A 21301-nucleotide genomic window follows, 5' to 3' on the forward strand; every position below is an offset into this window, starting at 1 on the left:
CGATCTCAGATTACATAGAAAAATACTGCTGACAGATTCCCTTTTAGAAGTCTCCTTTAGCAACGACTGGTGCGTAAATAGCCTGATGTTATCAAGTGGTGATTTTAAGCAGTATAGAGGGCAGGAAGCATAGTCAGACGATGCACAGGTTGATGTAAAATACAAACAAAGTAAGCAGCACAGCCCGATGACAAGGAAAAACGTGGGATCACTCAAGGAACTACTGAGCTCAGAACATGTAGGGAGGTGCTCACGTCTGAAACATAACAGAAATGTAGTAATACAAAAATAAAGAAAAGACGTGGCGACACTCACCAATCCTGTGAAGCAGATTATACCCTTTATTCAAGCAATGATGAGACCGTGTTCACGGCACGGGGGAGAAAAAGACAAGAGGTGAGCGGGGAGAGGACAACAGCCGTTTCGCGCCCACACCGGCGCTTCTACGGGTCCACTGGAGTTTGGGAAACACTGTCATAGAGTAACGGGAGAAGGGATCCTGAGAAGACTGGGGCATTTGGGCATTGGCTGGATATAGGGGTGATCGCACTGGTCATTGAACAGATCTAGAGTCAGAACATGGCCAGAGCCATGTCACAGACCAACGGGGGAAGGAATCATGAGAACCCTGGGGCATTTTGACATTGGCTGGATAAAGGGGTGATCACACCGGTCATTGAACAGATCTAGAGTCAGAACATGGCCAGTGCCATGTCCTAGAGTAACGGGAGAAGGGATCCTGAGAACCCTGGGGTATTTGGGCATTGGCTGGTTATAGGGGTGATTGCATTGGTCATGGAACAGATCTAGAGTCAGAACATGGCCAGAGCCATGTCGCAGACCAACTGGGGAAGGAATCACGAGAACCCTGGGGCATTTTGACATTGGCTGAATATAGGGTGATCGCAATGGTCAATGAACAAACCTAGAGTCAGAACATGGCCAGAGCTATGTCATAGAGCACTGTTTCCCAAACTCCAGTCCTCACGGACCCCATGGGTCATGTTTTCAGGATTTCCTTAGTATTGCTCAAGTAGTGGAAGTGTCATCAAGGCATCAGGATTTGTCTCACCTGTGCAACATTATGGAAATCCTGAAAACATGACCCGTGGGGTCAGTGAGGACTGGAGTTTGGGAAACACTGTCCTAGAGTAACAGGAGAAGGGATCCTGAGAATCCTGGGGTATTTTGACATTGGCTGGATAAAGGGGTGATCGCACTGGTCATTGAACAGATCTAGAGTCAGAACATGGCCAGAGCCATGTCCTAGAGTAACGGGAGAAGGGATCCTGAGAACCCTGGGGCATTTGGGCATTGGCTGGTTATAGGGGTGATTACACTGGTCATTGAACAGATCTAGAGTCAGAACTTGGCCAGAGCCATGTCACAGACCAACGGGGGAAGGAATCATGAGAACCCTGGGGCATTTTGACATTGGCTGGATATAGGGGTGATCACACTGGCTATTGACCATATCAGTAGTCTTTGCATGGCCAGAGCCATGTCATAGCAAATTAAGGAACCTCTGAGAACCAGATAATGGACATCTGGAAAGATGACAAATCATGACAGGTTTCCATCAAAAGTAGGAATAGACAACAGCAATTTATTAGATGCTTTCATCTATGGAGGTGTACTTAATCTCCAAATCATGACCAATCGTATATTGTCTCTTCATGACACATCTGTTTCATTGAGGTGCCAAAGATTTACCAAGAACTACACACTTCTAACACCTATTTGAGGTCAATAAGGACTAAACGTGACTTCTTTTTGGTGGCTTGTTAGTGGAATATGTCTGGCTTGAGTTACGGCACAAATGAGGTGCCAGGACAATTGCTAATTCTCTTGTAGGCACCAGTCTAAATAGAGATAGCACTGCCTGATTAATTAAACAGCATTGTTCTGAAAAGAACACCACTTTGTCTCTATGGCTGGAGGTCCTTAGAAGAGCTTAGCGTAAGCTTTGCTTTCATTTATAAGATATTCCAAGGCACTTCTACATCCACGAGTGTGTTGACTTTACCGAGAGTGTTTGGGTTTATCTATGGGGAACAATGAGCAGGCTGTGTTTTACGATCTCTCTTTCCTAAGTGCTTCAAAGCCTTTTTTAAATATATATTTTGACACTTTCTAATCGAAAAAGCAGTGTATCCCGCCAAAAGAATAGGCGAGGAATTCACCAAATGGATGGCATGACTCCTTGGGTGGTCAGGGGCAAGAATTGCACTCATTAAGGTTCCTCGGAACTCGGGGAGGAAACAAAATGATGTTGTTTAGTGCCAATAATTTACTGTGCTGTCAAAAGAAAACTACAGATGACCCTTTATGGAATCTGATTTCTTTTATTTTTTTTTGTAACCAACTTACGGGATCATGAGGTCAAAAATCATTCATTAATAATATATTATGAAATTGAATTAATTTTATGAGTTCATGTTTAATAAAAGGGCTCCGTAAACTTTATAAAAATGTCAATAGGATATTGCTTACCACCACATGTAAAGATTTACAAAAATTGGAAATTTTTTGAGTTAATCTACACAAAAATTGTGTCCTAAAAATGTAGGCATCCTGGACAAAAGTAAAAATAAGTATAAAAAAACTGTGTGAGGGCCTACCATAAAAAGTCCTAACAGATATGTCCTCAAAAAAAGTGAAGATCAGGTGGATTTTGGGGGGCAATTTGTCATCCATTATTTTTTGTTTTTGAAAGTGATATTTTGTTTTGTACATAATTTTCCTAGGTTGGACATGATGACAATGCCCATAAGATGTGAACCAGTCAACTTGGCTGCTGGTCATGTAGTATGTTAATGGTGGTCTTAGCGAATGACCATGAAAAATTAGGTGGAATGAGCTCAGATTTCTGTTCAGAAATAGCATGTAAAGTGAGAAAAAGAAAAAAAATGGATGAAACAGTGATATATGGCTTCCAAATAACCATATAGAGATATCCATGTCCAATGTCAGTAGCTTATTGCTGGATAGAATTGTGCTTAGATTGTATAAAACCCCATTAGAAAATCAAAAATAGTGTCCATTTCCTCGTTTGTTCCCTGACATCTTTTTCATGATTAACCCTATCCCTGCAGTCTTCATATATACGAGGAGCTCAATGCTTTTGAGAGAGATCCTCTTCAATGGTCCCATTGTAATCAGGGCTACCTTTAGCAGAGGTATAATTAGAGTCATATGGGCACAGATCCAAATTTGTACCTCTATGAATGTTGGTCTGATGTACGGACCCCTGTTATAATGTCCTCCATCCAGGCCCTAATAATTTCTCCTATCCTGGGCCCTATCTTATAAAAGCGTCCCTCTTTCTGGCCTGTATCCAGTAATAATGCTTCCTGCCGTTGCCTCATCCTATAATGATGTCCCCCAGCCCTTGGTCTCTTCCTGCAATGATGTCCCCAGTCCTTGGCCCCTTCCTGTAATAATGTCATCCCACTTGGGTCCCTTCCTGTAACAATGTACCCTGTCCTGGGTGTCCATACTGTAATAATGTCCTCTGCCCTGGCCCCATCCTGTAAAAATGTCCCCAATCCTTGACCCCTTCCTGTAATAATGTCCTCTGTCTTGGCCTCCATCCTGTAATAATGTCCCCCCCACTTAGGTCCCTTCCTTTAACAATGTACCCTGTCCTGGGTGTCCATTCTATGTCCTCTGCCCTGGCCCCATCCTCTAAAAATGTCCCCAATCCTTGGCCCCTTCCTGTAATAATGTCCCCTGTCTTGGCCTCCATCCTGTAATAATGTCATCCCACTTGGGTCCCTTCCTGTAACAATGTACCCTGTCCTGGGTGTCCATTCTGTAATAATGTCCTCTGCCGTGGCCCCATCCTGTAAAAATGTCCCCAATCCTTGACCCCTTCCTGTATTAATGTCCCCTGTCTTGGCCTCCATCCTGTAATAATGTCCCCCCCACTTGGGTCCCTTCCTTTAACAATGTACTCTGTCCTGGGTGTCCATTCTGTAATAATGTCCTCTGCCCTGGCCCCATCCTGTAAAAATGTCCCCAATCCTTGACCCCTTCCTGTAATAATGTCCCCTGTCTTGGCCTCCATCCTGTAATAATTTCCTTCCTCTTGGGTCCCTTCCTGTATCAATGTACCGTATCCTGGTGTGCATTCTGTAATAATGTCCTCTGCCCTGAACCCCTTCCTATAATAATGTCTCCCATCCTGGGCCACATACTGTAATAATGTTCCCTGTCCTGGGCCCTATACTGTAATAATGTTCCCTGTCCATGTCCCCTTACTATAATAATGTCCCCTGTCCTGGGCCCCTTCCTGTAATGATGTCCATTGTCCTGGTCCCCATCCTGTAATAATGTCCTCTATCCTGGACCCCTTCATGTAATAATGTTCCTTGTCCAAGACTCTTTTCCCCTCTTGTCCCCTGTATTGACCCTCTTCTCTAATACATAAACAAACAAACAAACAACTAGTCTTCTTTACTGTGTACTCTCCCAGAGCGAGCAATGTTGTATTCCTGCTCCATAGTCAGTGCCCGACAATGACATGATGCCTCACCTGCGATGGGCACAATGACATCAGCTGCTGGCATGTATAGCTATTGCAGTGCAGGGAGCCAGCGGTGCAGGGAGCCAACTGCTCTCTGTGCCACAATACATTTCAGCTGACTGTGTGTCTGATGATTTGCAAATATAAATTACAGGCAAGAAACTAACAATTACAGACTGGTACAGAGGGGAGAGGTCCCTGCCCTATCGGCCTTACAGGCTACAGCGTAATGGGGAAGGAGACAGTAGGTTGGGGTTTGGGGCATCTTCAGTGGTGGTGAGGTGGGTTACTCCAAGCTGTAAGCTTTCTTGAAGAGATGCATTTTCAAGTTCCGTCTGAAAGTGTTGGGGGCTTAGTCGGCTTCCTTAGAGGTGTAATAAAAAATGAGGCCTACTGGGTCATTCCTCTCATCCTCTTCTTAGAGTTTGGTGTTTGCTCAACCCATTTCTTCATCTTGGTAGAGATGAAAGGCATTGTGACCCTATGCATCTCCTCTCCTTTGTTTTTAACTCTGTCTTAAGTGGACAAAGAATCCTTTGCCCCTGAAGAAAAATGGTTAATGAATTCAACGTGAGCTGTAGACCCTCTTTTACTGGGCACCATTGTAGTCACAGAGGCTTCCGTTTATGTCTACCAGACTTTGAGGACAGTGGCATAACCTGACCCTAGAGGTCCCCAGTGCAAGATCTCCAACATGGCAACGTGACCCAAGTAGTCCCCAATGCAAGATCTCCAACAAGACAACCTGACTCAAGTAGTCCCCAATGCAAGATCTCCAACTTGTCAACCTGACCCAAGTAGTTCCCAATGTAAGATCTCCAACTTGTCAACCTGACCCAAGTAGTTCCCAATGTAAGATCTCCAACATGTCAACCTGACTCACATAGTCCCCAATGCAAGACCTCCAACATGTCAACCTTACTCGTGAAGTCCCCAATGAAGACCTCCAACATGTCAACCTGACCCAAGTAGTCCCCAATGTAAGATCTCCAACATGTCAACCTGACTCAAGTAGTCCCCAATGCAAGATCTCCAACATGTCAACCTGACCCAAGTAGTTCCCAATGTAAGATCTCCAACATGTCAACCTGACTCATGAAGTACCCAATGCAAGACCTCCAACATCTCACCCAAGTAGTCCCCAATGCAAGACCTCCAACATATCAACCTGACTCATGAAGTACCCAATGCAAGACCTCCAACATTTCAACCTGACCCAAGTAGTCCCCAATGTAAGATCTCCAACATGTCAACCTGACTCAAGTAGTCCCCAATGCAAGATCTCCAACATGGCCCACAACTATTAAAGTACTATATTAATATTGACCAACTCCTATAGACCAATAAAGCCTTTTGGGCTCTCATAGTCTCCATGGTCTGGTTGCATCTGCAAGCCCTGCACCCACTATAATTACACCCCTGGTGGAGGAGAACTTTTTGCCAAAGCAGAAGACGTTGGGCTTCAACATAACCTGAGACCACCTTCCAATAAAACCCATTGTGGTTAGTCACAGGATCTATATACTTTTTATGTTTCCTGCATGGAGGGAGAACATTTTGCTCCTAAAGAAGTTGTATGATCAGCGGAGACTCTCACCTTTAATTAGCCATACTGTGGAAATTGGGTCTAACTTCTAGGAAAGCATATAACGAGGAACCGGCCAAGTTGGAAAACAAATCTTGATAAATTATCTAATTTTGTTGAACATTTCAATCTTTACCTGAGCAAAAGCTGTATATAATGATCGATTCTCGACTTGTCACTGTGCGTTGTCATGCACAGTACAGGACATATGGCACACGTGGGACATGACTAAGGGCTTTCTCCATAACCTTCGTTTTAATTAAAGTCAAGCACTTGCACAAACACCTGGATCCATGTAAAAACCTTCCTCTTGTTTGCTTTCCATTAGTCTGATGAAACCTGTCAGCAGACAATAGGAGAGGATGAGCTGTATATCCAATGGTAACCCTTCACATTCTCACTTGGGGGGGGGCAGGAGGTTTAACATTAAGTAAATGGTTGATTTTATTCTTATGTTCCCTGAGCATATTTGCATTGACAATGTCCCTGTTGAGTCCATCAATGAATGAATTCCTCTTGGTTATAAGTTCCATACAACATGGAAACACATGAAAAACCATTCTACTCAGTGGCTGAATAAAAGCGTAACGCTATAAAAACTAACTAATAGGATGTAAATGTGTTTAGAGACACAATCAATATCTAATTAAAACAAATTAATAATCAGAACCTGGGCCCATACGGGCAAATAGGGCTACCAATACTTTATTTCATGCATTTGGTGGTCACTCTTCTTTAGCTATACATCAAGAAGAAGGAGCGGAGTAGTTTCGGAGGTCCACGGAATGAGTCCTACCTTAGCTTTTATTTTGGCTGAACACATTACGAGATTACCAGTTTTGAAAAAAGAAGCATGATTTTGCGATACGTTGTCCGGAGTTGTTTCTGATATATGTGCCTATATATGACCGCCAAGTGGTTGGGATATTTATGGGGGTGGGATGAAGGGTTCAAGCCAGTCTGGTATTGCATTAAATTGATATTGTGAGGAATAAGAGGTCTAAAAATGGTTAAATTAGAGTCCTTAAAGGCCTCTATGTGACTTCTGAATCCTCACAGACCACGCAACGCACTCTGTCATGATTCTCCAATGCTGGCGGCACGAGCCGGTTGTCATGTCACTGCAAGTATGCAATTTGCATACTTCCGACCACATTCCAACTAGATGTGCAAAATCTTGTTCAATATGAGTGAAATGGGCGAGGCCGAGCACGTCTAGTCGGCAAGTAACGACTAATTTGAAATTGCATACTTGTGATTACATGACCACCTGCCCTTGCTGGTGGTGGCACCTGAAAATCCTGAGGACTTCAGACTTTCATCCCAAACCTGGACAACTCCTGTAACATAAATTGTATAAAGATGATGGTGCACCCATCTGTATATATACTCTTATAGTATGTACATAAAATAAAGGGCACCGCAATGGGAACCAGGATTGCCCATCATAGAATGTTATAGTAGGAAGGGACCTCCAGGGTCTTCATGTTCAACCCTCTGCTCAATGCAGGATTCCTTAAACCATCTCAGACAGATATCAGTCCAGCCTCTGTTTGAAGACTTCCATTGAAGGAGAACTCCCCACCTCTCATGGCAGCCTGTTCCAGTCATTGATCACCCTCACTGTCAAAAAGTTTTTTCTAATATCTAATCTGCATCTTCTCCATTTCAGTTTCATTCCATTGCTTCTCGTGTTTCCATATGCAAATGAGAATAATGCTGATCCCTCTACATTGTGACAGCCCTTCAGATATTTGTAGACAGCTATTAAGTCACCTCTTAGCCTTCTTTTGTGCAAGCTAAACATTCCCAGATCATTTAACCATTCCTCGTTGGACATACTTTGCAGTCTGCTCACCATCCTGGCAAGTCTTCTCTTAACTTGCTCCAGTTTTTCAATGTCTTTTTTAAAATGTGGTGCCCAGAACTGGACACAGTATTCCATATGTGGTCTGACCAAGGAGGAGTAGAGGAGGATAATTACTTCACATGATTGAGATTCTATGCTTCTCTCAATACATACCAGAACTGTTTTTGCCTTTTTTGCTGCTGCATCACGCTGTTGACTCATGTGCAGTCTGTAATCTATTAGTATACCCAAGTCTTTTTTCACACGTGCTGTTGGTTAGTTCTATTCCTCCCATTCTGCAGATGTAATTTTCATTTTTCTTGCCCAAATGTAGAATCTTGAATTTCTCCCTGGTATATACTATTCTATTAGTCACTTACCAATTAACGTTAATTTAATAAGTTTGTACGCCCTGTGGAACAAATAGTTGGTAGTGGGTGAGTAGTAGCCATACAGTGTGAGTTTATACTGGCCTGATAGTTTCGTTGGTCACAGTAATATAAAGAGAATGATAATATTTTGTGCAAATAGAAGATGAAGGGATTAATGTGTCTGACGTTGAAGTCAATGGTAAAATAACGATGTATTTGAAAACATTTTTTTTACATTTTCTCTTGTTTGACTCTCCTGCCTGCATGGCCTTAGTTTTAGAATTAAAGGCTGAATAGACGATTCATGTATTTTGGCTTTATGAATAATACGTTTTTAAGTGCAGACTGTGCTGATAACATATATACTGTAGTTCTGCTATATTTTCCATGGTGTCATGTAAACCAGGATGTATATATCTATATGTTATACAGTTGAGTATATGTACAGTATGTGATATGCTTCATGGACGACTTTCTCATCACTGTACATACATCTCACTATATACACATAATATGTCATCAATATTTCACACATGCCTATATAATGCCACCAAACATACAGGACAGATCTACATACACATATAAGATCACTATACCTACAGACAGTGGCATAGCGTGGGTCACCAGTCCGGCAAGTATTTGGTGCCCAACAACCATAGAACTTTTTAGGACTCTCTAAGTCCTTTCCATCGGCCCAGTTTTGAACCCCTTATTCCCCAAGCACATGAATTATATTTTAAGAAAATACTGATGTAGTTATAGCTTGTAGATAAGAGTGAATACATTTAAGTGAAATTTAATTTTACTCGAATTTTACAAATATCTGCAATTTGCCAAAATTAGGATTTTTCTGTAATTCGCGTCCATGTTAATTCAACAAAGTAGCACCATTTCTTTAAACCATGAAAGGCCATCAACATTTAAAGAAAAACCCTTATACTCACCTTTGTGATCCCTCTGTGTCACCTGTCCAGTCCTTGATGCATCTTCAGATCTCCTCTTCAAGCGTTTAAATCTTCGCGATCTCACTCTGGGCTGGGACTTTCCGGCTTTGATGAAGGTCGGGGAGGGTTATGCGCATGCGTGCAAAATGTAATGGGTTTGTGAAATCAGAGTGTTCACCGTGCCCTTCTGTGCATACGCAGAACCCTACTGGGCACCATCAAAGCCGGGAAATTCATCGTTAGTGGTGGTGATCCGAAGATGTGGACCTCACCGGACCGGTGACGGTGAGGAGCAGAGAGGCTGGAGTGGTGAACGGTGTGGTGACAATAGAGATTTTTTCAAAATTTTGCACATCTTACGTTTATTATTATGTGTCTGGAGAAACCCCAGAGCATGATAAGGGACATTAAATTTGGGGAGAATCATTTTTTTGAAAATTGAATTTCCCGGGAAAATCCACACAAATCGATAAATTTGTATTTTGCCTGTTCCGCTCATTTCCAATATTTTGCCTCTTAGCCCTTTATTTTTTTTTTATAAAAAATATTAAAAATAAGTATGTTGTAATTGTTATATTTGTTTTACTTCTAAAAAATTTTTTTATTACTTTTATTGTCTTTATTTTATGGAACAATTTTTTTTTTAACCCTAGAACTAACCCTAACCCTAGCTCTCATCTGAACCCTAACCCTAACCCCAAACCTACCATAGTTAAGGGTTTGGAAAAAATGTGTAAAATATACTTTACATTTTATTGTAATATTAATTTTTTTTTTTTATACAGGGGACAATCTTTACATTTGCGACAGTTCTCCCAGTAGTTCGCTATCTCAGTACTCTCTTCCTCAACATCTGTCATCTCGATCGCTGACTATGCAGAGTGCAGCAGCCGATGACAAACTTTTCTTGACTGCTGCGCTCTGCATAGGAAATAGGAGTTCATGAACTATGGGGAGAGTCCTGCTGGTCCAAGAAGAAGCATTACTTGCCACTGGATCATTTCATAGTGAGGACTGGGAAGGGGAACTGTACTTTTGTGCCTCATAGAAAATGGTGCCTTGTTTCCTCCCTCTCTAGGACACTTTTCTTTTTAGGCGCTATCATGTCCTAATTACACTTTTATTTTTCTGCTGTTTACTATAGTTCTTACTGTATTTTATGTCTAACAAGGTTTGATTTTGTTTTTTTCCATTTAGAGCTTTAAGTATGTAACTAAGCCACATGAATGCTGCGGAACATGTAAGAAGGCCGTGTGTGAACAGGAGGTGATCTCCAGGAGAAGAGGAGACGTAGATGGATCAGACAGTGACAAACGCTATTATAGTGTAAGGGTAAAAATACTAACTAGGGTCCATGTTTTAATATTATGTGTGTTCACTCCAAAAAATCTATATCCTCTTCTAACCTTTTCTTCTGGGGTAGTCTGGTTTTGAAAACCCATTTTTCAAATACCCAATTATTACAGGGATTCTTTGGGTTGATTAGATCAATTTAAGGAGGAAATTAGTTTTGGGACGAATAAATTGGATGCAAATTGAACCAACCAGGAATGGGTTAACCTCCTCCCTCTTATATTTGCCCTTCCTTGCTCACCACACCTTACTAGTCCAGTCCTCCGATCGCCTCTTCCATCCACAGCGTTGAGTCTTCCATTCACATTGTTGACTTTCCTCGGAACGACGAAAGAGTAAAGATAAAAGGTGATCAGAGGGACGATAATGGGAGGGTAAAGGAAAGATTATATTTTAAGCCCTTCCCCTTATTGTTTTATTTAAGCCCTTCCCGTTCTTTCAAAGCCAGAAAAATGCCGACCAATGATGATGTAAATCACCATCAAAAAATGCTAGATTTAACGAATCGCTCAAAATTTCTATTCTGCCGAATTTGTATTTTCTTATACAATTTGAAGTGAATTGGATTCACCTTGGATTGATTCATTCCTCACTTAGGTGGCTATAAAGACAAGGGCATCTCTGGAGGACCCCAGATGTAATACTTTCTTTTACCAGTGGAGGAGCTGCAGGGAAATATGACACTTACTCCCGGGATAGCAAAACCCTATGATCTCAACGCCAAATCATCTGCACTTTAAAAGATCGTACTCTGAATTCAACTTTTTTTTTAATGATCTGCGTTTATTATCCCCTATGATTTTTAGGACAGGGTGATAGTAAGTAATCCACTAAATACAAATATAGAGGTTTTAGAGCTTCAAAAAAGGGGTGATCTGTATCCAGCTCTCTGCAGTATCTCTATATTTACATTTTTTGGGGGGTCTATTCTCTTTTATCGTGTTTTCAACATTACACATAACTATTGATGGGGTTTTGGGCACTTGCAGGTTGGTGCAAGGTGGACATCTCCCTATGATCCTTGTATCGTCAATGAATGCTCTGAAGTGAACGGAGAAGTCTTCACCCTGCAGAGAAACATCTCCTGCTCTGACATAGAGACCAAGAAATGTCCTACGGGCTATGAGCTGATCTGCATGCATGGTTCAGAGTGTTGTCCCATCTGCCAATGTGGTAAAGTCCTACTCTTCTATTATCTTGTGTAGAAAATCACTGTACTATGTATGGACATTATAGAGGGACTACTGGGTCTATGTGCCAGATCCTGGAACCACTTGGTATTGGTGAATCCCACTGCAGCATATTTGGTCTATCCAAGCTTTATGTTGAAGGCCACAGCTTTCCGTCAAACAGAGGTTGTTATGATGACAGTCTTTAAATATGGCGTAATAAGCATCCACAAAGGGAAATGGTGTACAATTGTGGGTAGAAGGGAATGGACCTTGACTTTAACTCTTTGGAAATCCAGTAGTAGGGAGCATAATTCTTAATTCTGCTCTTGATCTCTCATTTGTATCCATGAACATAGTGCTTCTCTTGACCGATATCATCTGTCGGAAGAGATTCTGGAAGCTGCCACACTCATGGTCAGTCAGTCCCATCAAACATTGGCCTACTGCAATCAACTTTTTTTTTTTAACTAGAACCAGACAGAACAACGGCAGAACCAGGGAAATATACCAGGATGGTTTCCAGAATAAGAGACATACACCAGGATGGGAGATATATACATCAGGATGGGGGACATATATACCAGGATGAGGATATATATACCAGGATGGGGCCCAGGATAAGGTACATATATATCAGGACGGAGGACATATATATATACATATACAGCACAGACCAAAAGTTTGGACACACCTTCTCATTTAAAGATTTTTCTGTATTTTCATGACTATGAAAATTGTACATTCACACTGAAGGCATCAAAACTATGAATTAACACATGTGGAATTATATACTTAGCAAAAAAGTGTGAAACGACTGAAACTATGTCTTATATTCTAGGTTCTTCAAAGTAGACACCTTTTGCTTTGATGACTGCTTTGCACACTCTTGGCATTCTCTTGATGAGCTTCAAGAGGTAGTCACCGGGAATGGTCTTCCAACAATCTTGAAGGAGTTCCCAGAGATGCTTAGCACTTGTTGCCCTTTTGCCTTCACTCTGCGGTCCAGTTCACCCCAAACCATCTCGATTGGGTTCAGGTCTGGTGACTGTGGAGGCCAGGTCATCCGGCGTAGCACCCCATCACTCTCCTTCTTGGTCAAATAGCCCTTACACAGCCTGGAGGTGTGTTTGGGGTCATTGACCTGTTGAAAAATAAATGATGGTCCAACTAAACGCAAACCTGATGGAATAGCATGCCGCTGCAAGATGCTGTGGTAGCCATGCTGGTTCAGTATGCCTTCAATTTTGAATAAATTCCCAAAAGTGTCACCAGCAAAGCACCCCCACACCATCACACCTCCTCCTCCATGCTTCACGGTGGAAACCAGGCATGTAGAGTCCATCCCTTCACCTTTTCTGCTCCACACAAAGACACGGTGGTTGGAACCAAAGATCTCAAATTTGGACTCATTAGACCAAAGCACAGATTTCCACTGGTCTAATGTCCATTCCTTGTGTTCTTTAGTCCCAAACAAGCAGAGGTGACTCTTGGTCTTCCTTTCCTGGGGTGGTCCTCATGTGAGCCAGTTTCTTTGTAACGCTTGATGGTTTTCCACTGCTCTTGGGGACACTTTCAAAGTTTGCCCAATTTTTTCGGACTGACTAACCTTCATTTCTTAAAGTAATGATGGCCACTTGTTTTTCTTTACTTAGCTGCTTTTTTCTTGCCATAATACAAATTCTAACAGTCTATTCAGTAGGACTATCAGCTGTGTATCCACCAGACTTCTGCACAACACAACTGATGGTCCCAACCCCATTTATAAGGCAAGAAATCCCACTTATTAAACCTGACAGGGCACACCTGTGAAGTGAAAACCATTCCCGGTGACTACCTCTTGAAGCTCATCATGAGAATGCCAAAAGTGTGCAAAGCAGTCATCAGAGCAAAAGGTGGCTACTTTGAAGAACCTAGAATATAAGACATAATTTCAGTTGTTTCACACTGTTTTGCTAAGTATATAATTCCACATGTGTTAATTCATAGTTTTGATACCTTCAGTGTGAATGTACAATTTTCATAGTCATGAAAATACAGAAAAATCTTTAAATGAGAAGGTGTGTCCAAACTTTTGGTCTGTACTGTATATATATATATATATATATATATATACAGTTGTGGCCAAATGTATTGACAATCCTGCAATTCTGTCAGCTAACACTCAGTTTCTTCCTGAAAATGATTGCAAACACAAATTCTTTGTTATTAAAGAATTGTCCTAAAGCCAAATTGGATATAATTCCACACCAAACATAAAAAGGTGGTGGACAAAAGTATTGGCACTGTTCGAAAAATCATGTGATGCTTCTCTAATTTGTGTAATTAACAGCGCCTGTAACTTACCTGTGGCACCTAACAGGTGTTGGCAATAACTAAATCACACTTGCAGCCAGTTGACATGGATTAAAGTTGACTCAACCTCTGTCCTGTGTCCTTGTGTGCACCACATTGAGCATGGAGAAAAGAAAGAAGACCAAAGAACAGTCTGAGGACTTGAGAAACCAAATTGTGAGGAAGCATGAGCAATCTCAAGACTACAAGTCCATCTCCAAAGACCTGAATGTTCCTGTGTCTACCGTGCGCAGTGTCATCAAGAAGTTTACAGCCCATGGCACTGTGGCTAACCTCCCTAGATGTGGACGGAAAAGAAAAATTTACAAGAGATTTCAACACAAGTTTGTGCGGATGTTAACGAACCTCGACTAACATCCAAACAAGTTCAAGCTGCCCTGCAGTCCGAGGGTACAACAGTGTCAACCCGTACTATCCGTCGGCGTCTGAATGAAAAGGGACTGTATGGTAGGAGACCCAGGAAGACCCCACTTCTTACCCCGAGACATAAAAAAGCCAGGTTGGAGTTTGCCAAAACTTACCTGAAAAAGCCTAAAACGTTTTGGAAGAATGTTCTCTGGTCAGATGAGACAAACGTAGAGCTTTTTGGGCAAAGGCATCAACATAGATTTTACAGGAGAAAAAAAAGAGGCATTCAAAGAAAAGAACACGGTCCCTACAGTCAAACATGGCGGAGGTTCCTTGATGTTTTGGGGTTGCTTTGCTGCCTCTGGCACTGGACTGCTTGACCGTGTGCATGGGATTATGAAGTCTGAAGACTACCAACAAATTTTGTAGCATAATGTAGGGCCCAGTGTGAGAAAGCTGGGTCTCCCTCAGAGGTCATGGGTCTTCCAGCAGGACAATGACCCAAAACACACTTCAAAAAGCACTAGAAAATGGTTTGAGAGAAAGCACTGGAGACTTCTAAGGTGGCCGGCAATGAGTCCAGACCTGAATCCCATAGAACACCTGTGGAGGGATCTAGAAATGGCAGTTTGGAGAAGGCACCCTTCAAATATCAGGGACCTGGAGCAGTTTGCCAAAGAAGAATGGTCTAAAATTCCAGCAGAGCATTGTAAGAAACTCATTGATGGTTACTGGAAGCGGTTGGTCGCAGTTATTTTGGCTAAAGGTTGTGCAACCAAGTATTAGGCTGAGGGTGCCAATACTTTTGTCTGGCCCATTTTTGTAGTTTTGTGTGAAATGATCAATGTTTTGCTTTTTGCTTCATTCTCTTTTGTGTTTTTTCATTTAAGACAAATTAAATGAAGATAATAATACCAAAGAATTTGTGATTGCAATCATTTTCAGGAAGAAACTGAGTATTATATGACAGAATTGCAGGGGTGTCAATACTTTTGGCCACAACTGTGTGTGTATATATATATATATATATATATATATATACAGTCATGGCTGACACTGCTGGCCCTCTTGAAATTGTTCCAGAAAATTATTGCAATTACACATGTTCTGTTATAACAACACAAGAAAGCAAAGATGAAACGACAAATTGGACATCATTTCACACAAAACCCTAAAAATGGCCGTACAAAAGTGTTGGCATCTTCAACTTAATATTTGGTTGCACCCTTTGGAATAAATCATTGCAATCAATCGTTTCCCATAACCAACAAGCTTCTTACACCTTTCAGCCTTGAATTTTGGAGCACTCTTCTTTTGCAACTACTCTAGGTCTTTCATATATGAAGGCGTCTTCTCTCAACAGCAATTTTAAGAACTTTCCAAAGATTTTCAATGGGATTTAGATCCGGACTCATTGCTGCCACTTCAGAACTCTACAGCACTTTGTTTCCATCCATTTCTGGAAGCTTCTTGAAGTATGTTTGGGGTCATTATTCTGATGGAAGATCCATGACCTAGGATGCAAACTCAGCTTTATGACACTGGGCACTACATTGCAACCCAAAATCATTTGGTAATCTTCAAATTTCATGATGCCTTGCACACAGTCAAAGCACCCAGTGGAAAAGGCAAGAAAACAACCCCAAAACATCTTTGAACCTCCACCATATTTGACTGTAGGTACTGTGTTCTTTTCTTTTTATTCCTCATTCTGTTTTCGGTAAACAGTATAATGATGTGCTTTACCAAAAAGCTCTATCTTGGTCTCATCTCTCCTCAAGATGCTTTCCCAGAAGGATCTTGGCTTACTCATGTACATTTTGGCAAACTGCAGACTAACTTTTTTATGTCTGTGTCAGCAGTTGGGTCTTCCTGGGTCTCCTGTTATAGTGTTTCATTTCATTAAAATGTCGACGGATAGTTTGCGCTGACACTGATACACCCTGAGCCTGCAGGATAGCTTGAATTTCTTTGGCATTTATTGGGGCTGCTTATCCACTATCCAGATTATTGTGCGTTGCAACCTTTCATCAATTTTTCTCTGCCATCCACGTCCATGGAGATTAGCTACAGTGCCATTGGTTGTAAACGTCTTGATTATGCTGTGTAACGTGAATAAAGGAACATCCAGATCTCTGGAGATGAATTTGTAACCTTGAAATTGTTGATATTGTGTAACAATTTTGGTTTTCAAGTCCTCAGACAGTTCTCTTTTCCTCTCTCCGTTCTCCATACTTAATGTAGCACACACAGACACAAAATGCAAAGATTAAAGTAAACCTCTCCCCTTTTTATCTGCCTTCAAGTGGGATTTTCATATTGCCCACACTTGTTACTTGCCATAGGTGAGTTTAAACGAGCATCACACGCTTGAACCAAAAGTTGTTTACCCACAATTTTGGAAAAGTGTCAACAATTTTGTCCAGGCCATTTTTTGAGGGGTTTATATGAAGTTATGTCCAATTTGCCTTTTTTTTCTCTGTGTATAAACATGTGTATAACAATTTCAAGGGTGCCAACACTTTTGACCATGACTGTATATACCAAAATGGGAGGGGGACAGGTCCAAATCTTGCCCCAGGGCCCATTAGACTCTAGTTAGCCCCACTGGGGTCTCATGAGGTCAAAGAATGAATATATATTACGTATTTTCATTCTTTTTAAAGGTTTTAAGGTTTTATTTTGAAAAAAAGCATTTAATTTTTTTTTTTTGTAGAACCCATTCCTGGCTGCCTCCGCAATGGTACTATCATCGGGGTAAGTACAGAACATACCATTCTGAACACAATTAACAATCCCACTTTACCTGCTTTTCTTCTCTTCCGTATTCTTATTTCATCATGTCTCTTGCAACTGAGATTTGATTGAGTATAAAGGACTCCACCATTCAAAATGTGAAGACGACCCCTGAGCTAAGGGACAACCCCCAAGGAGGATAAAAAGAATAAATAGAATTTTGAAAAACATTTTGTTTTTGAATAAATATTTACTTTTTAGAACCTTCGATCTTCAAGATTCAGGTTTAGTTGCCTTAATCTCCTCCAAAACTACAAAATTAAACTATTAGGATCTCAAGACATTACGGTGGCGGATAAAATGCAGAAGGAATAACTATTTCTCTGGGTTGTATAGAAATCAATTGTTCTTCTTTTAAAATAAAAATAAGGCGCGGCACCTAATAGCGCAGATCAAGGGAGTAATTAAGATTGGCAGCAGCTGTTTTGTTGCTAGGGAATGCAGTCTTTTTCCCCTCGAGATGAGTTATCTCAGGTGGCTTTACCTGTGCTAGAGATTACTCAGAATACACCATGTTCCTTTCACTAGTGCACGACTCATCCATTATTACACAATGATTAGTTTTAGGCTGTGTTCACATCAATATTGTCTCTTATATTCATGATGAAAGCCACAATGTTCAACCATATCCATAGCATGAAAAACTTCACAATGATCCAAAATGCTCACCTGCTCGGAGTATCTTTTCTTAGAACATCTGACCTCTGGTGCATAATATCTTAACATTAAAGGGAATCTGTTAACTGTTTTTTTTTCTTATAGTATGATGTAGAGACAGAGACCCTGATTCCATCAATGTATTACTTAGTTTACTGGATACAGTACTTGTGATACAATCACAGATTTCTCTGCTGAAGATCTAGCAGTGCTCAGAATGCTGAGCTGTGTATAACCCCGCCCACACCATTGATTGGAAGATTTTTGTGTACACTGTATAATGACAGAGAGCTGCCAATCAGTGTTGGGGGGTGTGGTTGGACTAAAAGGCACGAGACACCTAGTCCTGAAGGGATCATCTGCTGATAAAACACTGATTTTTATTGAAACAAAACACAGCCTAGTAAGTGAAAAATCACTTAAATATAGGTCTCTGTTCTTACATTATGGCGCTCTTTGATTACATACCAAACACCTGCTGACAGATTCCCTTTAATTCCTGTTTACAAATCATTCTTTCTACCATATCGTCCGTCACTACTTGCGATAAGAACTATCAAAACAATGCATAAAACACGGATACAGAACATTTCCTCAACCATTTAATCATCTCATGTAGATCATGATTCCTCTTGCATCAGTCCCCTCAAACAGGAACACCAAACGCACCTCCCCTAGAGAAGTTTTTATAGAATATAGTCCCCTAAAAATATTTTTTTAGAACTTCTTCTCTCCGTCAGTCCTGAAATATAGATCAGAGCTATAACCCAGAACAAACATATACTTAAGCTATGAAGAGCACCCTTACATTTTATTAATCTAGATATAATAACCAGGCATCAGTCAAGATAGGCAGGGTACCCACAACGCCACCTGCCTCTATAAAGCTACACATAAGATATAATAACCAGGCATCCGTCAAGATAGACAGGGTACCCACAACGTCACCTGCTTCTATAAAGCTATACATAAGATATAATAACCAGGCATCAGTCAAGATAGGCAGGGTACTCACAACGTCACCTGCTTCTATAAAGCTATACATAAGATATAATAACCAGGCATCAGTCAAGATAGGCAGGGTACTCACAACGTCACCTGCTGCTATAAAGCTATCCATAAGATATAATAACCAGGCATCAGTCAAGATAGGCAGGGTACTCACAACGTCACCTGCTTCTATAAAGCTATACATAAGATATAATAACCAGGCATCAGTCAAGATAGGCAGGGTACTCACAACGTCACCTGCTGCTATAAAGCTATACATAAGATATAATAACCAGGCATCAGTCAAGATAGGCAGGGTACTCACAACGTCACCTGCTTCTATAAAGCTATACATAAGATATAATAACCAGGCATCAGTCAAGATAGGCAGGGTACCCACAACGTCACCTGCTTCTATAAAGCTATACATAAGATATAATAACCAGGCATCAGTCAAGATAGGCAGGGTACTCACAACGTCACCTGCTGCTATAAAGCTATACATAAGATATAACAACCAGACATCAGTCAAGATAGGCAAGGTACACACAACGTCACCTGCTTCTATAAAGGACAGGCATTATCTGTTCTCAGAGACAGTCGGAATTCTATCATTTTTATCTTTTCAGCCTGGAAAAAAATTAATGTTTGATGAATGCTCGTCCTGTGAATGCAGCGTTTCCAGTGGACCCATTCCGGGCTATAAACTTTCTTGTAGACAGATCCGCTGTGAGTCGTGTCCAGAGGTCAGTTTTATCCCCGGCATCTTGTCCATATTTTTACAATTTTTCAGTTAATAGATTCTTTTGTTTTTCTTTTTAGAATACAGTTTTACAGAAGACCAGCGGATCATGTTGTGGTAAATGTGTACTGGCGGCGTGTCCTGTCACCATGAATAATGGAAATCACGTCACAGTAGAGGTGAGGGCATCTCGGCTAAGGATGATTGTTTTTTTCTTTAAGAAGGTCCCTAAAAATAAGCTGGTCCTGGGTTGTTATTTTTGATCTGATCCTTAGTGATCATCTATAGAGAACCTGGCAGGAAGTGTTATATTTCCCTACAGCACCACCGGAGGTGAAATGTAGAATTACACACTGAAGTCCTTTCTATGTAATGCATGGCATGGACACGCCGGGTCCTCCAGGGCAAGAGTCATATACTGTAGCAGAATAGAGTGTCCACAAATGACCATTATAACAAATGTATACCTGTGGAATAGTCCGGCCCAATATATCTTATCGATTCACTCGGGGACTGTCAATCACACACAGCGAGAACATAGCCCAACAAAACTTTGTTTATTGAAACATGATTGAGGCAACTTAAAGCAAAACTCTGTAACCATGGTGACACATCTGCCTGCATGGAAGCTGCCGATAGGGAAACGGTAGGAAATAAGCAAAATTACTCTATTGATCTTTGTATCATAGCGTCCTATCTTTTCAGCCTAATGAAACCTTACGAGACGGCTGTAACACGTACACCTGCAAAGAAATTGAACAAGGTGATCTGATGCTGGTAACTAACAAGACTACATGCCTGGACTTTAGTCGAGAAAAATGCTTAGCGGATGGGGTGAGTTCTTATGTATTCAAGGATAAATGTAAGGAAATACTTTAATTAATAGAAATAATGTCTTTCTTAATTTTTAAGATTTTCACCTTCATGTTTCTATAGATCTGTAGCGTATTTCATTTAGAAAGAGGAAAGGGTAACATTACTTTTCATTGAAGTCTGGGGGCGGCTCAATTTTACTAAACACTGAATCCCCAATATACACTGAGATAAGCTATACCACGGTGCCTGCCTATAGTCACCACTAGGGGGAGCTGAAGAGCTTACCGCATACAATCAAACACTTCCTATATTAGTCTTTCCAACCGGCCGTCCCAAGTTCAATGACCTCAGAGAAAGGGTTGGGGAAACTAGATCTACTCCCCACCTAAGTTCACTGACTTGTTACATAGTTATTAATGGGAGACAATATGGACAACATTTGTCTATATAGTCACAGTGCATGAATGATATGGTATTATAAAACTGTGTCTTTAAAGGTGTATATACGGAATATACAGTAATTCATTTATTTGCTTATACTTTCTCTTATAGGGTAAAATAAAACAGCTTGAGGATTCTTGTTGTGAAACCTGTAAGTACAAAATATGAAATGATCTTGCGTTAAAAATATCTCTTCCTTCCTTCCTTTCCTTCCCTTCCTTCCTCCCTCCCTCCCTTCCTTCCTCCCTTCATTCCTTCCTTCCGTCCTTCCTTCCCTTTCCTCCTCCCTTCCCTCTTTCCCTTCCTTCCTTCCTTCCTTCCTTCCTTCCCTTCCTTCATTCCTTTCCTCCCTTCCCT

At 41.1% G+C, this 21301-nt stretch overlaps 1 protein-coding gene across 1 annotated transcript in view; it reads left to right on the forward strand.

Moving 5' to 3' along the window:
• The window catches only part of VWF (von Willebrand factor), a 179838-nt gene that overhangs the window by 156934 nt on the left and 1603 nt on the right, over nt 1-21301 (forward strand). The window contains exons 44-50 of the mRNA XM_069763408.1: nt 10475-10603; nt 11620-11803; nt 17219-17259; nt 19575-19691; nt 19768-19866; nt 20393-20521; nt 21056-21095. Of these exons, the coding sequence (XP_069619509.1) occupies nt 10475-10603; nt 11620-11803; nt 17219-17259; nt 19575-19691; nt 19768-19866; nt 20393-20521; nt 21056-21095 (739 nt within the window). The remainder of the gene's footprint in view (nt 1-10474; nt 10604-11619; nt 11804-17218; nt 17260-19574; nt 19692-19767; nt 19867-20392; nt 20522-21055; nt 21096-21301) is intronic.

The sequence above is a fragment of the Ranitomeya imitator genome, chromosome 4 (assembly GCF_032444005.1).
Source record: "Ranitomeya imitator isolate aRanImi1 chromosome 4, aRanImi1.pri, whole genome shotgun sequence".
NCBI classification, from domain to species: domain Eukaryota; kingdom Metazoa; phylum Chordata; class Amphibia; order Anura; family Dendrobatidae; genus Ranitomeya; species Ranitomeya imitator.